General features: G+C 42.1%; 1 protein-coding gene across 2 annotated transcripts in view; it reads left to right on the top strand.

Annotated features, from left to right (window-relative positions):
* LOC127577446 (putative phosphoenolpyruvate synthase) overlaps positions 1-15,947 on the top strand; it is a 144,768-nt gene extending 128,821 nt beyond the window's left edge. For both annotated transcript variants that reach the window (XM_052028665.1, XM_052028666.1), the window contains exons 32-36: positions 3,156-3,247; positions 3,718-3,845; positions 4,929-5,108; positions 11,324-11,398; positions 14,325-15,947. In XM_052028665.1, coding sequence (XP_051884625.1) covers positions 3,156-3,247; positions 3,718-3,845; positions 4,929-5,108; positions 11,324-11,398; positions 14,325-14,383 — 534 coding nt within the window. In that variant the 3' untranslated portion in view covers positions 14,384-15,947. The remainder of the gene's footprint in view (positions 1-3,155; positions 3,248-3,717; positions 3,846-4,928; positions 5,109-11,323; positions 11,399-14,324) is intronic.
* Positions 15,948-16,515: the final 568 nt, after the last annotated feature.

The following is a 16,515-nucleotide window of genomic DNA, read 5'->3' as shown; positions in this document are numbered from 1 at the left end:
GTGCCAGCACCCAAGTAGTAACTGAACAATTGACTTCCATGACACACATCCACAGGTTTAACATTTCAAACACTATGCCGATTGGGGTGGTAAATTAAAGCCATAAACTTTCTCTCAGTGATGGCAAAGGATTCATTGCAATAGGACACAGAACAGTAAAGCACAGCAGCAGGACCTTTGACCCACCATATCTGCACCAACTATGATGCCAATCAAAACTAATCCCATCTGCCTGCATATGGTTTGCATGTCTCTATTCCCTGCCTGTTCATGTGTCCATCTAAATATCCCGTAAACATTGCTATCTTATCTATTTCTACCACCTCCCCAGCAGCAAGTTCTCTGCTGTGTAGGATAAAATCTGCCTCACAAATCTCCTTTAAACTTTGACCCTCTCACCATAAAGCTATATCTTCTAGTATGACATTTCCATCCTGGGAAAAGTCTCTATCTACTTTATCTATGCCTCTCATAATTTTATATTCTTCTATCAGGTTGACCCTCAGACTCTGATGCTCTAATGAAAACAAGTTTGTCCAGCCTCTCCTTACAGCTAACATGCTCCAATCCGGGCAACATCCTGGATCCTCTTCTGCATCCTCTCCATAGCTTCCACATTCTTCCTATAGTGTGGTGACCAGAACTGCACGCAGTACTCCAAATAAGGCTGCAAGATGACTTCCGAACCTTTATACTCAATGACCCAATCAATGAAGGCAAGCATGCCATATGCCTTCTTTACAACCCTAACCACTTGTGTTGTCACTTTCAGTGAGCTATGGACTTGCACCCCAAGATCACTGTGTACATCAATGTTCCTAAGGGTCCTGCATTTTACACTTTACATGATGCTATTGTCTCTGCTGTACTAGTGCAGTCAGTATATGTGAAAGATAAAGGATAGTGCATTGTGGCAACAAAAATCAGATGAGTTAACAAGATTCTTTTGTGCATATAGAAACTGATGGAGTAGAATTTTTACATCTCTGGAAGACAAAGGTATATTTGAACTTATACAATGTCTTTCACTTACTTATGGATGCCCCAAAAGGCTTTATAACCAATAAGACATCTTTTGAAGCCCAGTCCCTTGCTGTAATGCAGAAATAGCACAACAGAATGCCACAAAGAAGTGGCAGAATAAATATTTTCTTTTGAAATTGAACATGCATTACCATTCGAATATTTTGAGTGGATTTTTTTTCCCCTGATAGAAAGGCTCATGTCATATGTCTGAAGCCCTTACAAATTATCTCAATTCTTTCTAAAAGGTCAAGCTAATTGTATTACTGATGATGGGCTGTGATCTCTGTATCAGCACTCACAAACAACTCACTGTTCCTGAAAGGGTTGGAATTCTTGTGGCTCAGTTGCAGGTTTGAACTGGAAGTTGTATACAAATAGTTGATGGAGATAATATGTGTAGATGGGTCAGTAAAGAGCTGAAAAGATTATTGAGGAGCCAGGTAGAGCATTCTTGCTGTTCTGGCCCTGAAAACCTAGTTAATTCAAATTTTCTAGCTTTTTTTCTGCAGGAGACCCCTTAAAGACCACTGGTTAAACTTCTCAGTTCTTGGTGCTAATGCAGGTAATTTTGTCCACCATCATTCCAAAATTGTGTGATCAGCACAGAAATGGGCTCTTCAGCCCACTACACCATGCCAATCTTTTTGCCCACATTAGGACCATATCCTTTTATGTTTGTCCAGATGCCTCTTAAATGTACTGATTGTATCTGATTCCACCACATCATTTGGCAGCAACCTCCAGATATCAACCACTCCCTATGCAAACAAAACTTTCCCCTCAAACTCGCTTTAAAACTCCTTCCTCTCCCCTTAAACCTACGCCATCTTGTTTTTGATACCAATACCATGGGAAAAAAGATTCTTATCATCGTTCATATATCTATGCCTCTCACAATTTTACATGCCTCCTTTACTCCAGGGAAAACAAGCTCAGCTTATCCAATCTCTCCCTGCAAGTCCTGGTATTGAATCTTCCAGACACATTGGCTGCCCATAAAGAGATCAACAACAGTAGACCTTGGCATACAGGGAACAGGACATTATGGGGAGTTCTGACTTATTCAGGTCTCCTTCCCTCTAAGCAGAGATCATCTAACAGCTCCTTTGTCCAACCAGGCCAGAAACATGGATCTAGAAATTCTACTGCAGAGCACAAAGCTTTTATGCACTGTGTGGTTGAAATTTTATGAAAAACCCAAATGTTATATGTAATTAAGTATTTAGCAAGATGATGATACACTTCTGGATCCAACATGCATTACAAATGTTGACATCACAGAGGGAAATTCTGCATGTGTGAGCCAATTATAATAGTCCGTTGTGCACATTATAGACTATTATAATTGGCACAGTACAATGAAGGTTTATTAGCTTCAGAACAAGGAAAAAGTGTGCTGCATTCAGTGGAAACAAATTTTGGTCTTGTCTGAAGTGAACATTAAAATTTATAAGCAATTTCTTGGCAAAGGCAGTAAGTTCATTATTATTAGGACATATGTCAAAACTGGCCACTTACATGTTATTCTTGCCAGAAGAATTGGGACAAGCTTTATCTGTTTACAACTTTGTTCCCTCACACCTCCTTCACCATGCAATTAAATCATTCCTTATCTGCGCTCCAACCTAACTTACTAAGCTTAGCTCCACATGCCTTTAAACAGAAATCCATTGACTTTTATCTTTGAGAGCTCCACTTCTCTCAGCAGTCACAATCTGGAATTGGAATATTATTGTGACATGTACAGAGATACAGTGAAAAACTCAAATCATTTCAAAACATAAGTACATTGAGGTGGTACAAGGGAAAAGCAGTAACAGAATATAGTTACAGAGAAAGTAAGGTGCAAGGGCCATGATGATGTTGATTTTGAGTTCAGAAGTTCATCTTTAACATACAAGAGGGCTGTTCAAGAGTCTTATAACAGCAGGATAGAAGCTCTCCTTGAGCTTGGTGGTGCGCACTTTCAAGCTTTTGTTTCTTCTACCCGATGTAGGAGGGAGGAGGGAGGAGAGAGAACGTCCAGGGTGGGACAGGTCTTTGATTATGTTGGCTGAGGTAGCGAGATGTGTAGATGGAGTCTATTGGAGAGACACTGGACATCATTAAATGTTTCCTTGAAACTTCAGGGTTATTTACCAGATGAGGACCTGCTGTTCTTCCTAACACATTCAGAAATTGGACAGATTCTTCAGCAGAGATCAGCAACAATGATCAGCAGGTGAGAAACAAATTGATTCAATTTATTTAGGCAGTCAGCAAAACCGATAGTCATACAGCACAGAATCAGACCCTTCTGCTAACCAGAGTCCACTCTGATGATCAAGCAGCCATTTACACTAACCTCACACTCCCATCAACTCCACCGCCCAGATTCTCCCAAGCATTTTCATTGCTAGAAGCAACTTACAATGACCACTTAACCTACCAACCTGCACATCTTTGGGATGTGGGAGGAAACCATGGGGATGCAGGGTGAAGATGCAAACTCACCACAGGCAGTACCAGAGGTCAGGACTGAACCTAGATCACTGGAGCTGGGAGGCAGCAGCTCTACTAGCTGCAATACTATGCTGCCCTGTTACGCATATTTAATTAGAGTTGGATTTTATTTTTGTCTAAACGCTGAATGCCTTATTATGATTTCCATTTTTATGGTCATCTAACACAGGTATTATCTCATTAATGTAGAGCCCAGCATCGGAGAAAATTACTGGGGAAACAAATGGATCTACAGTTCAAGGAAATAAGCATCAGTAAACCTCAGCCAATCGATCAATATCGAAGTGGGACAAACAGAACAAAGATCATACTGAAAGGTAACAGCATAGCACAGTATGGCACAGGAACAGGTCCTTCAGCCCCCAATGTCTGTACTGACCATGATGCCAATTTAAACTACACATCTGCCTGCACGTAGTCTATAATCCCTCCATTCCCCGCCCGTTCATTTGTCTGTCTAAATGCCTCTTAAACATTGCTGTCATATCTGCTTCCACCACTTCCCCTGGCAGCAAGTTTCAGGCACCTACCATTTTCTATGTAAAACATCTTGCCTCAGAAAATCTCCTTTAAACTTTCCCCCTCACCTTAAAGCTGTGCCTTCCAGTATTTTACATTTCCACCCTGGGGAAAAGACCATCTCCTCTGTCTATGCCTCTCATAATTTTTATACACTTCTATCAGGTCAACCCTCAGCCTCCAACATTCCCAGAGAAAACAAGTTTGCCCTACCTCTAATACTCTCTGATCCACGCAACATCCTGGTGAATCTCTTCTGCACTCTCTCTAAAGCCTCCACATCCTTCCTATAATGCAGCGACCAGAACTGGACACAGTACGCCAAGTGTGGTCTAACCAAAGTTTTATACAGCTGCAACATGACTTCCTGACTTTTATACTCAATACAGTGACCAATGAAGACAAGCATACCATACACAGTACAGATGAAGAGTCTCGACCCGAAACATTGACCGTCTATTTCCCTCCACAAATGCTGCCTGACCTGCTGATTTCCTCCAGCATTTTGTTTGTTGCTCCAGATTACAGCATCTGCAATCTCTTGTGTCTACATAATGTAGATCCTTCCTTATGAAGCCAATGAAAGAGAGCTCTCCAGAAGTTTCTCTGCACTATTTAACCCTGACAGTTCTCTGAATTCTCAGGGTTAAATGGTACAGGCAAACTTCTCCATTATACAAAACATTAATGTCCTGCACATTAATCAAGTGCCTGCATCAGAGTCCAAGTCCCAACTCACTTCTCTTCCGGAGGTGAAGCAGGTTTCTTGCTTACCTTTCCCCCCCAGCTGAAGGAGCCAATTTCAGTCAAGTTATCTTGGTTGTAGTTGTCACAATTAGGAAGATCAAATACATGAAAATCTAAATTAATCTTTGTTGTAGGAATGACGGTGAGCCAAGGGATTGTAAAGGGAACAGCTCGTGTTGTGAAAACGATTCAGGAAGCTGTCTGCATCCAACAAGGGGATATTTTAATTACAGCAAGCACAGACATAGGCTGGAGTCCATACTTTCCTCTGCTCAGAGGACTGATCACAGAAATTGGAGGACTGCTATCACATGGTAAGATCTGCAAACAATACCTTCTTTTAAATTGACTGCCCCAAAAAAACAATATTTGGGTAGATGTAAACAGGCTGATGTAATAAACAGAGCGTTTTGAAGAACGCTTCCTTTATTGTGGGGGATCTACATCGTAATCTCAGATACAAGCAGCACTGGGGATCAGGCTGTGTAAAATCAAAAGTGTGGGGTCTTTCAGTCAGCACCATTAGGTTGTATAAAAATTACCTCATAGTCTGTTCAAAATAAAATAGAAGTTTAACACTATGATGCTGGAGGAACTCAGCAGGTCAGGCAGCATCGGTAGAGAAAAGCAGGCGGTCAACGTTTGGGGTCAGGACCCTTCTTCAGGACTGAAATAGGAAAAGGGGAAGCCCAATACACAGAAGGTAAAAGCAGAGCAGTGATAGGTGGACAAAAGAGGGGAGGCAGGGTGGTGATGTGCAGGGAGGTGGGGAGAGCAGATCTACCGGGGGATGGGTCAAAGGTAAGGAGAGAAAGGGGTTAAAAAAAAGGGTAGGAAAGAGGCTGGGAAAGGGAAGAAGAGAAGAAGCATGGTTGGGTGGGTTGCATATTCCTCCAACATCGTCGTGTTTTTCATCTAGATTCCAGCAGTCCTTTGCTTCTCAAATTGAAGTTTAATTTCTCCTGATCCAAGAGGACAATTAATGCATTCTACTAAAAGAAAACACTAAAGATTATAAATGTGAATTTTATTATAATAACAAGACCATACTCAATGCAGTCCACGTCTTGGATCATATTACCCAAAGCTCATCAATCTCATGGTCCCAAACTTGGTGGCATGGGCATGTGCTGTCTCTTGACGGGGAAGGGTGTGGGGTGTTTTGGGATTACAGGGTTGGGGGGGGGGGGTGGGGGGGGGGAAAACCAAGGATTTTAGTAAATATTTCATTAATCTGAAACCTCTATGGTCAGCACAATACTAGGTAGACCATGGTGTTGTGCTTAATGGTGGATAGATTCCTGGAACCTGATAAGATGTAGCCCAGGCTGCTGTGGGAGATAAAGGGAAGAGACTGCTGGTGCTCTAATCACGGAAGTGCTGGATGACTAGAGCAAATGTGGTAACTTTATTCATTAAAGGCAGAAAAGATAATCAAGATAGTTATAAGCCTGCAAGTCTCGTTTCAATTGTTGGACATTATTAGAAACAATTCTGAGGGACAGGATTAATCCGCACAGAAAAGGCAGAGAGATCCAATCTGATCAATTTGATTGTTCAGAGCAATTTGGAAAATTGGATCCAAAATTGGCTCTGTGATAGGAGGCATAGGATGATGGGTTAAGAGTGATTTTTGCAATTGGAAGCCTGTAAGCAGTGGCAAACTAATTGTACCTGCCTGCACATGGTCTATATCCCTCCATTTCCTGCCTGTTCACATGTCCAAGTGCCTCTTCAATGTTGCTATCGTATCTGCTTCTACCACTTCCTTTGGCACCGGGTTCCACACACCTACCACTCTCTGGGACCATGAGATTGATGAGCTTTGGGTAATACGATCCAAGACTGCATTGAGTATGGTCTTGTTATTCTAAAAAACTTTCACCCCTCACCTTAAACCTATGCCCTCTAGTTTTTGACATTTCCACCCTGGGCAAAAGACTGACTACGTACCCTATCTATGCTTCGCATCATTTTATATACTTCTATCAGGTCACACTTCAGGCACCAACACTCCAGAGAGAACAATCCTAATTTAATCCAACCTCTCCTTATAGCTAATACACTCCAATCCAAGCAACATTCTGATGAACCTCTTCTGCATTCTCCCCAAAGTCTCCACATCCTTCCTATAATGTGGTGACTAGAAATGCACATAATACTCAAAATGTGACCTAACCAAAGTTTTACACAGCTGCAACATGACTTGCCGACTTTAATACTCAATGCCCTTATCGACGAAGGCAAGCACGCTGTATTGCCTTCCTTACAACCCTATCTACTTGTGTTGCCACTTTCAGGGAGCTAAGGACTTGCACCTAAAAAGCCCTCTGTACATCAGTGCGCTTAAGGGTTCTGCCATTTACTGTATATTTTCCTCTAGCATTTGCCCTCCCAAAATGCATCATCTCACACTTGTCCAGATTAAGTTCCATCTGCCATTTCTTCACCCAAATTTCAAAATGATCTATATCCTTTGACAACCTTCCTCACTATTTAAAACTCCTCCAATTTTCATGTTATCTGCAAAATTTACTGATCAGACCACCCACATTTTCATCCACATGGGAGAATGGACAAAGAAGTGGCAGATAGAATACAGTGTAGGGAAGTGTATGGTCATGCACTTTAGTAGAAGGAATAAAGGCACAGACTATTTTCTAAATGGGGAGAGAATTCAGATATCAGAGGTGCAAAGGGACTTGGGAGTCTAAGTCCAGGATTCCCTAAAGGTTAATTTGCAGGTTGAGGGTAGTAAGGAAAGCAAATGCAATGTTAGCATTCATTTCGAGAGGACTAGAATATAAAAGCAAGGATGAAATGCTGAGGCTTTATAAAGGCATTGGTCAGACCACATTTAGAGTGTCATGAGCAGTTTTGGGCCCCATATCTAAGGAAGGATGTGCTGGTGTTGGAGAGAGTCCAGAGGAGGTTTATGAGAATGATCCTGTGAATGAAAGAGTTAACGTACGAGAAGTGTTTGATGGCTCTGGGCCTGTACTCACTGGAGTTTAGAAGGATTGGGGGGCGGGGGGGAAGGATCTCATTGAAACCTACCGAATATTGAAAGGCCTGGATGAAATGGATGTGGAGAGGATGTTTCCAGTAGTCTAGGACCAGAGGGCACAGCCTCAGAATAGAAGGACATCCCTTAGAACAGAGATGAGGAGGAATTTCTTTAGCCAGAGGGTGGTGAATCTGTGGAATTCATTGCCACAGACGGCTGCGGAGGCCAAGTCATTGGGTATATTTAAAGCAGAGGTTGATAGGTTCTTGATTAGTAAAGGTGTCAAAGGTTATGGGGAGAAGGCAGGAGATAGGGTTGAGAGGCAGTAATAAATCAGTCATGATCGAATGGTGGAGCAGACTCAATGGACCAAATGGCCAAATTCTGCTCCTATGTCTTGGAGTCACATTATTTATACATAGCACAAACAGAGCTTCCAGCATTGATACTTGTGGAACACCACTGGTTACAGACCTCCAGTTGGAATAATACCCCATCTTCTATGACCAAGCCAAATTTACCGACTCACTGGAGATCCCACGAGACGATCTTCTGGCCCGACCTAGCACGAGGGACCTTGTTAAGTGCTTTACTAAAATCCATGTAGACAACATCCTCTGCCCTACCTTCACCACCTTCTCAAAAACTCAATCACATTTGTGTGCAGTGGATGTCCTGTCTCAAAGTCCATACTTTTCCAAATGTGAGTAAATCCTGTCCCCAAAAATCTTCTCCAATATTATCCCTACCACTGATGCAAGGCTCATGACTTCCTGGTTTGTCCCTGTTGCCCTTCTTAAACAAAAGAACAACATTGACTATAGTCCACTTTTAGCACCTTGCCCATGGTTAAAGAGGATACAAAGATCTCTGTCAAGGATGCAGCAACCTCCTCCTTTATGCTAGTTGTGTTTAAAGGAGCACTTGAAAAACAACGGTATAGGTGGTTATGGGCAGTGTGTTGGAAAATGGGATTAATATAGACAGGTGCTTGATGGCAGGCAAGGATGAGTGGGCTGAATTTCCTGCTTCTGTGCTGTGACTCTATGGTTCTATGTCTCAGGAGTACCCAGGTTCCCCACAATGCTCCAAAAGCACTGTTGCATGGGAAAAGACATCATCCTGATATAGAAATTGCATTGTGTAATGAAGGTAGCACTAACTTGATTTCAGGAGGCCCAATGGCCTCACCAATCTGTGCCACTACCCCAACTCTGCCAAATCACCCAGCTGATCTCCTGGCTTTTGATCTCTCATCTCCAACTCGTCCAAGACAGGACAATCTTTCTACTCCCTCTGCCCCACACTAGGACCAGTGCAATCTTTCCCCCATTGTGCAATTCAATGTAACTGCACTGTGTAATGAATTGACCTGTACAATCGGTTTGTAAGACAAGCTTTTCACTGTACCTCGGTACAAGTGACAATAATAAACCAATACTTACCCTTACCACTATAACAGTATTGGAGCATCCCTGTTCCCTCTCTCAAACCTCAATGTGTACACACACATGGACTCATGGATCACACACAACTCCTTGTAAGAGTTCCTGCAAGTCTCCAATCCCTCAACCAGCTCTTGGTCTTAAGCTTCAATATCGATGCAGTGGGACATTGACCAAATATTTAATTATTTCCCCACTGCACCACGCCCTTTAGGATGCACTAGAATACCCAGGCAATAATCAGCATTCCTTCAACATGACTGGGTCTAAATCTTGGAACCAACAACGTGGGAATTCTTTCACCAGAAGGCCAGCAGCAGTACAAGGTGATAAATACAATGATGTTGGAGGAACTCAGCAGGCCAGGCAGCATCCGTGGAGAAAAGCAGGTGGTCAACAATTCGGGTCAGGACCCTCCTTCAGGCCTGAAGATAGGAAAGGGGGAAGCCCAATATACAGGAGGGAAAAGCAGAGCAGTGAAGGTGGATGAAAGAGGGGAGGTGGGGTGGGCACAAGGTGGTGATAGGTAGATGCAGGCAAGCAATGGTGACAGGCAGGTGCAGGGGAGGAGGGGAAAGCAGATCCGCCAGGGGATGGAGTTAGAAGGAAAAAGGGGGGTAGGAAATAGAGATATAGGCTAGGAAAGGGAAGAAAAGAGGCATGGTTGTTGGGGGGTGGGGGAATTTAAGTGAGAGAATTCAATGTTCATGAGGTGCTGATCCTCCAGTTTGTGCTCAGAATTCTCCTGGCAGTGGACGAGGCCGAAGACTATCATATCAGTGGAAGTGTGGGAGGGGGAGTTGAAGTGACTGGCAATGGGGAGATGCAGGTCACAGGTACGGACAAAGTGCAGGTGTTCTGCAAAACGGTCACCTAGGGGTAAGTTTTCACCAATGTAGAGGAGGTCACACTTGGAGCACCGAATGCAGTAGATGATATGAAGGGAGGTGCAGGTGAATCTCTGTTTCACCTGAAAGGACTGTTTGGGTAAAAACCTTGCAGCCTAACAGCATGAACATTGAATTCTTCCACTTTAAGTAATCCCCACACCGCCCCACCTGACCATGCCTCTCCCTTCCTTTTCCTAGCCTCTCTTTTTCTACTCCCTTTTTCCTCCTTACCTTTGATCCATCCCTTGGTGGATCTGCTCTCCCCTCCTCCCCTGCACCTGCCTATCACTATCTATTACCTGCATCTGCCTATCACCACCTTGTGCTCACCCTGCCTCCCCTCTTTTGTCCATCTATCACTATCTGTCCACCTATTGTCAATGCTTTTCCCTCCTATATACTAGGCTTCCCCTTTTCCTTCCTTCAGTCCCGAGGAAGGGTCCTGACCCAAAGCGTTGATCGCTTCCAACTACCTTCAAGGACAGTTTGGAATGGGCAGTAAATGTTGCTATTCCTGAAAGTGAATCGACCAAAATCACTGGAATCACTTTTTCCCAGTACGACAATGGCTATCACGACGGGACATAATTTTAAGGTGATTGGAGAAAGGTATAAGGGGGATGTCAGGGGTAAGTTTTTTTTTAAAAACACAGATTGGTGGGTGCGTGGAACACACTGCCTGCGAAGGTTGTGTGGGCAGATACATTAGGGACATTTAAGAGACTCTTAGACACATGAATGATAGAAAAAATAGGGGGCTATGTGGGAGGGAAAGATTAGATAGATCACAGGGTTGGTTCTTAAATGCCCCGTGGGCATATGGTAATCATGGCCTTGCCAAACATCAGCTTTTTGTAAACAAAAATGTTGGATATTTTAATCTGTTCCAGACCAATGACAGCCTGGAGACCAGCCCTATCTGCTTGAATGTGCCAGGAAGCCAAGTTATTCTAGTTCGGTGTGCAGAGGTTCTTGAAAGCTGTCAGAGCAGAGTTGTGGGGATTTTAGCAACGGAATGGAAACACAATACATTTACATTTGCTCTGGAAATCTTAAATATCAAGCACCTCTTATTGTACTTGGAACAAGCATAAAATTGGCAGATATTTTTAATGGCAATTTGGAACTGAATGTTAAATTATTTATATTTCTAATAACTTATTTGCTTTTTTCCTCCCCCTAATCAGGTGCTGTAGTTGCACGAGAATATGGGATGCCATGTATTGTAAGCTGTAGAAATGCAACAAGTTTGCTCCAATCAGGTAGGCACAGTAAGAGGCCATTTTAATATCTATACCCCCCCCCCCCAACAACCACAAGCCCCCTGTCAAAACACCTGAACACTTTTGAGGGCCAGAAGCTCAATCATATGATTGTTGTTCCTTTTGCTGCCAACGTGCCTGGAGAAGGCTCACTTCCCAGATTCATGGCCTAGAAGACTGGCTTTATTTAGTTTGAAGAAAAGTAAAGTAATGATTGACAGCAGCAGAGTATTTTGAATAAATTGTCGATTTGGACTTCGCAACCCCATTTCTACCACTCCTTTTCTTTCTCCCATGCCCATTAACTTCACCCTGATTCTCCTATCAGCCACCAATTGCAGCTGCCAATTAACCTACCAAGTGGTACATATTGGAGATGTGGGAGGAAATTGGAGCATTCGGGGGAAATCCACATGGTCGCAGAAAGAACATGTAAATTTTACATAGCACCAGATTCAGGATCAAACCGGGTTGCTGGAGCTCGAGGCAGCAGCACGACCCAGTGCAGCCCATAAAATTGAGATAATCGAAACCTCTGCTGCCTTTGCCTTACAACACAAGGGACAGGTGCAGAAGAGGGCAAATAGCCCCTCAGGCTTGCCCTGCCACTCAATAAGGTCGTGCTGATCCAACCTTGTCCTTAACACCATTATCCTGCTCTCTGTCCATTTTCCTTCACTCCCTTGCAGTTTATATATCTATGGATCTTCACTTTGAATATGTTCAATGAATTTGCTTCACAGCTCTCTGATATAAAGAATTCTCCACCATCCGAGAGAAGAAATCCTTCCTCATCTCCACCTTAAATTGGCAATCCTTTCTTCTAGAACCAAACTCCCTGGTTCTAGATAACCCTCCAACCCCCAGCCCAAACCCACTAGAAGAACTGATCCTCTTAGCATCCAGCCTATCAATCTCTCCCAGAATTCTCTACGGTTCATTAAGATTACCTCTCATTCTTTGATACACCAATGTGTATTGGCCCAACCTGCTCAATCTTTCTTCTTACATCAATTGCTTCATCCCAGTAATCAACCTAGTGAACTTTCTCTGCACTGCCTTCAATGTAAGCGCATCCTCCCCTAAATATGGGGATTAAAATGATCCGTGGTACTCCAGCAAGCTGTACCTGCATGCTGACACTTTGTGTTTAGTGTACATGGACTGCCAAATCCCTTTGTACCACAATGATTTTGTAGTCTCAAAACATTTAAATAATAATTTCCTGTCATTCATCCTTCCAAAGTGGATAAACCCACATTTTCCACAAGATACTCCATCTGCCAACTTCTTGTCCATTCATGTAACCAGTCCACATCTCTTTGCAGGCTGTGTCCCCCTTACAACTTGCTGAACCATCTATGCAAATCAGCAAATTTGGCTGCAGTACTCTCAGTCCCTTCGTCCAAATCATCAACATTGTTGAGGTCCCTGCACTGATCCCTGTGGCACCCCACTAGTTACTGATTGCCAATCCTAAAATGACCATATTTATCCTAAATCTCAACTTTCTGTTATTTAGCTACTCTACTATTCATGCCAATATGTTATGGCCAATCTTATCTTGTGCAGTATCCCTTTAGGTGGCACCTTAGCAAATGCATCTACTGGTTCCCTTTTTCTAACATGTTTCTAACATCCTCAAACTTTAGCTAATTTGTAAAACAGGATTTTCCTTTCATAAAACCACATTGACTTTGCTTGATTCTCTTGTGATTATCTAGATGTCCTGCTTTACCTCCTTCATAATAGATTCCCACATTTCACAGTGACTGATGTTAGACTAATTGACCTGAAGTCTCCCGCTTTATCTCTCTTTTTTCGAATAATGGGATCACATTTGCAACTTTCTGGGACATCTCTAGTCCAACAAACTTTAATGGATTGCAATTAGCGCATCCACTCTCTCTCTGACCCCAGAATGCAGGGGACATACTGTTCTTGGCCTCATTAATTTCCCTAGTACTTTATTTCACCCCCCCCCCCCCCCATGATAAAAGAATTTAACACAATTCCTATTGGTATACCCCACTGATTATCTACAAAGATTGTCATCATGCTTTTAAATTTATTCTACTGTGAAGGCCAATGCAAAATAATAATTCAAAATCTTTGCCATTTCTCTCAAGTAATTCTGATCACCCAAATGCATTGGCACTCACTTCAGAAGTGCATTGATTTTAAAGTTTGCATCCTTATTTTTTAACCACATCTTTCATGGCATTTTATCTCAGTAATACCCTTTGGCACTTTAACCATCTGAGGTCATTGCACTCTTCCAATTCTGGCCTTTTGAGCAACCCCAAATTCAATTGATAAGTATATATAAAAAAACAACTGCAGATGCTGGAGTTCTGAAATAAAAACAATGCAATAACCACTCAGCAGTTTAGGCAGCATCTGTGGCAAAAGAAACAGAACTACTGGCTCAGTCTGATGACCTTCCACTTTGGTGAAACATTAACCATAGGGGTCTGCTGAGTTTTTATAGCACGTTCTGTTTTTATTTCACTTGATCCAAGCCTTCAGCTGCTAAATTCAGGAATTCCTGCCCAAAATCTCTCAGTCTCTTTACCTCTCATTCCTTTAAAAATACAGCTTAAAACCTCACTCTCTGGCCAAACTTTTGTCATCTGCCCAAGTATTTCTTCTTGTAAGTCCATCTTTTTTTTAAATGAATGTTTCCATAAAACACTGTGGAGGTTCATGTTACAGAAATCACTGGAAGTTGTAGTTATATAAATGCAAATATTTTACTCAAGGGTAATCCCTAGGAATTTCAAGATTGATTTAAATTTTCATTTTGACAGCTAGTAATAAAATAATTTTAAAAATCTACCAAGGACTGTTAAAACAGCTTCACGTTGATAACTTTGCAAAAATATTCTATATCATTCCATTAAATAGTCATTTTTACTGTTCACAGGTGATACTGTGGTTCTCAATGGAACAAAGGGAACAGTGCAGAAAATTGAAGAGAACTGAAAAAGGTTCCATACACTCTCCAGGAGGGCATGGAAGCAGGAAGTTACAATACCAGAGGAAACTAGTATACTCTAACTATCCTGCTAATGTCAGCATGTCTGATAGTTGCAACATTATTATCAAGAGGCTTGAAAATATAAAGGCAAATGCAGTTCAAAGCATCAACTCTTCAATAGTCACACAAAAACAATATTTGTATTTGTTACAAGCTTTATCAAGAAACACAGGAGAGCACTGGGTACTGCAAAGGCTCTGGTGGTAAAACATCCTGAGTGTAGTAATGACGACCTCCACTATAGAACCAACTGTTTCTCTAGTTTAGCTGTTCCAAACCAATTACAATACAGGCATCCAAACAGCAATGTGGAAAATTGCACACTATGTTTGTTTACAGACCTTCTCATGGATTATAGAGAAGGATAATACATTTTTTATTTTAATTTATTCCTTTTCTGGCATCTGGTTGTTGAAAAACTCAGCATTTATTGCCGTTTCCCAATGCCCTTGAGAGGGTTCTTAAACTGCTGCAGTCTTTCTGACGAGGATACCCTCACAATGCTGTTGTGGAGAGGTCCCAATATTTAGATCTAGTGATGATGAAGGGACAGTTTCACATTTCTAAGTCTGGTTCATGAGTGATTTGGAGGGGAACTTGCAGACGGTAGTGTTCCATTGCCCTCGCTGCTTTGGGTAGTAGATGTTAGGGTGTGGGAGGTGCTGTCAGAGTAGCCTCAGTGAGTAATTGGTGTAGTTTGTAATGGTATACACAGCATCCACTGTGCACTAGTGTGGTGGAAGTGAATGTTTAGGGTGCTGGATGAGGTCCCAATTAAGTGGGCTGCTCAGTTCTGGATGGTGTCAAGCTTCATGAATGCTGTTGGAGTTGCTCCTAACTTGTGTTTCATAGATGGCATCAGGAGTGAGTCACTCACTGCAGGATACCTGGGCTATGACCTACACTTGTATTTATGTAGCTTGTCCTGTTGAGTTTCTGACCAATGCGACCCCCAGGATGTTGATGGCACAGACTCAATGATGGTCATGCCATTTAATGCCAATGATATTGCCTGGCACTCTGATGGCATGGATGGCACTTGCTAATTATTGAACCATACCCAAATGTTGTCTCAAAGTTGCTACATGCAGGTGTGGACTGCTTCATTTGTTGAGTTGTGATGAATGGAATTGAACATGTATAATCAGTGAACTGGCATACTTCTCAACACTTTGGGAGGGGGAAATGGGGTACCTTCACCAGACGTACTGCAGGATTTTAAGGCAGCAGTTTACCATCACCTTCTACAGCATAGGTGGGGATGTACAATGAATGCAGGTAATGCCTGCATGAAACTAAAAAAGTCTCAATTATTTATCAATGTTCAAGGTTAATCGTAATGGATTATTATACTATTATGTACTTTATTATAACTTACAGTATTTGCTTATGCCTTGTACAATTGAATTATTCACACTTATTCTTAGTAAAATCATACCAAAAAGTTACCAATATTTTTCATTCAATTTTGTGGATAAAAGATTATTTTTATGATATTATTGTATTAAACAAAACCGTATACAGCATCCATGAATTGTTTGAGATTACTGGGCAAGTACTGGAGAAGCACAGGGTCACCTTTACATCCATGAATGAAAAAAATCAGCATACTTTCTTAATGGTGAGAACCTTGGGGGTAATGGAGATGTAGAGGGATGGGGTGTCCAGGTATGCTACATCATTCAGGGCACATACAGTAATCACTACAATCCTCACTGGATGGACTCACCTCCCACGATGGATCCAGAAACGAGTACAGCCTGTTCTCCCCAGAGGAGTATTGTGTCGGAGATTAAAGATGAATTGTTCCCCCGGGTCTTCTTTTGAAGGTGGCTGGAATATAAAACTATGCAAGTTTGCTTTAGTTATCAGAGAGTTGTCAAATGGTCAGAGAGCCAACCTAGAACATGGCATTCAGTTCTGGACATTGCAACTGAGGGAGGCACTGGAACACAATTTTGCCAGAATGTTGCTGAAGCTTAAAGGATTGAATTATGAGAACAGGTTACATAAACAAGACATGCTTACTTAAGGTTGTAGCTAATTGATGGGTTTAAAACTATAAAGGGATTTGATA

Source organism: Pristis pectinata, chromosome 13, assembly GCF_009764475.1.
Source record: "Pristis pectinata isolate sPriPec2 chromosome 13, sPriPec2.1.pri, whole genome shotgun sequence".
NCBI lineage: Eukaryota > Metazoa > Chordata > Chondrichthyes > Rhinopristiformes > Pristidae > Pristis > Pristis pectinata.
The sequence above is the reverse complement of the archived record's forward strand: the minus strand, read 5'-3'. Positions and strand labels throughout refer to the sequence as shown.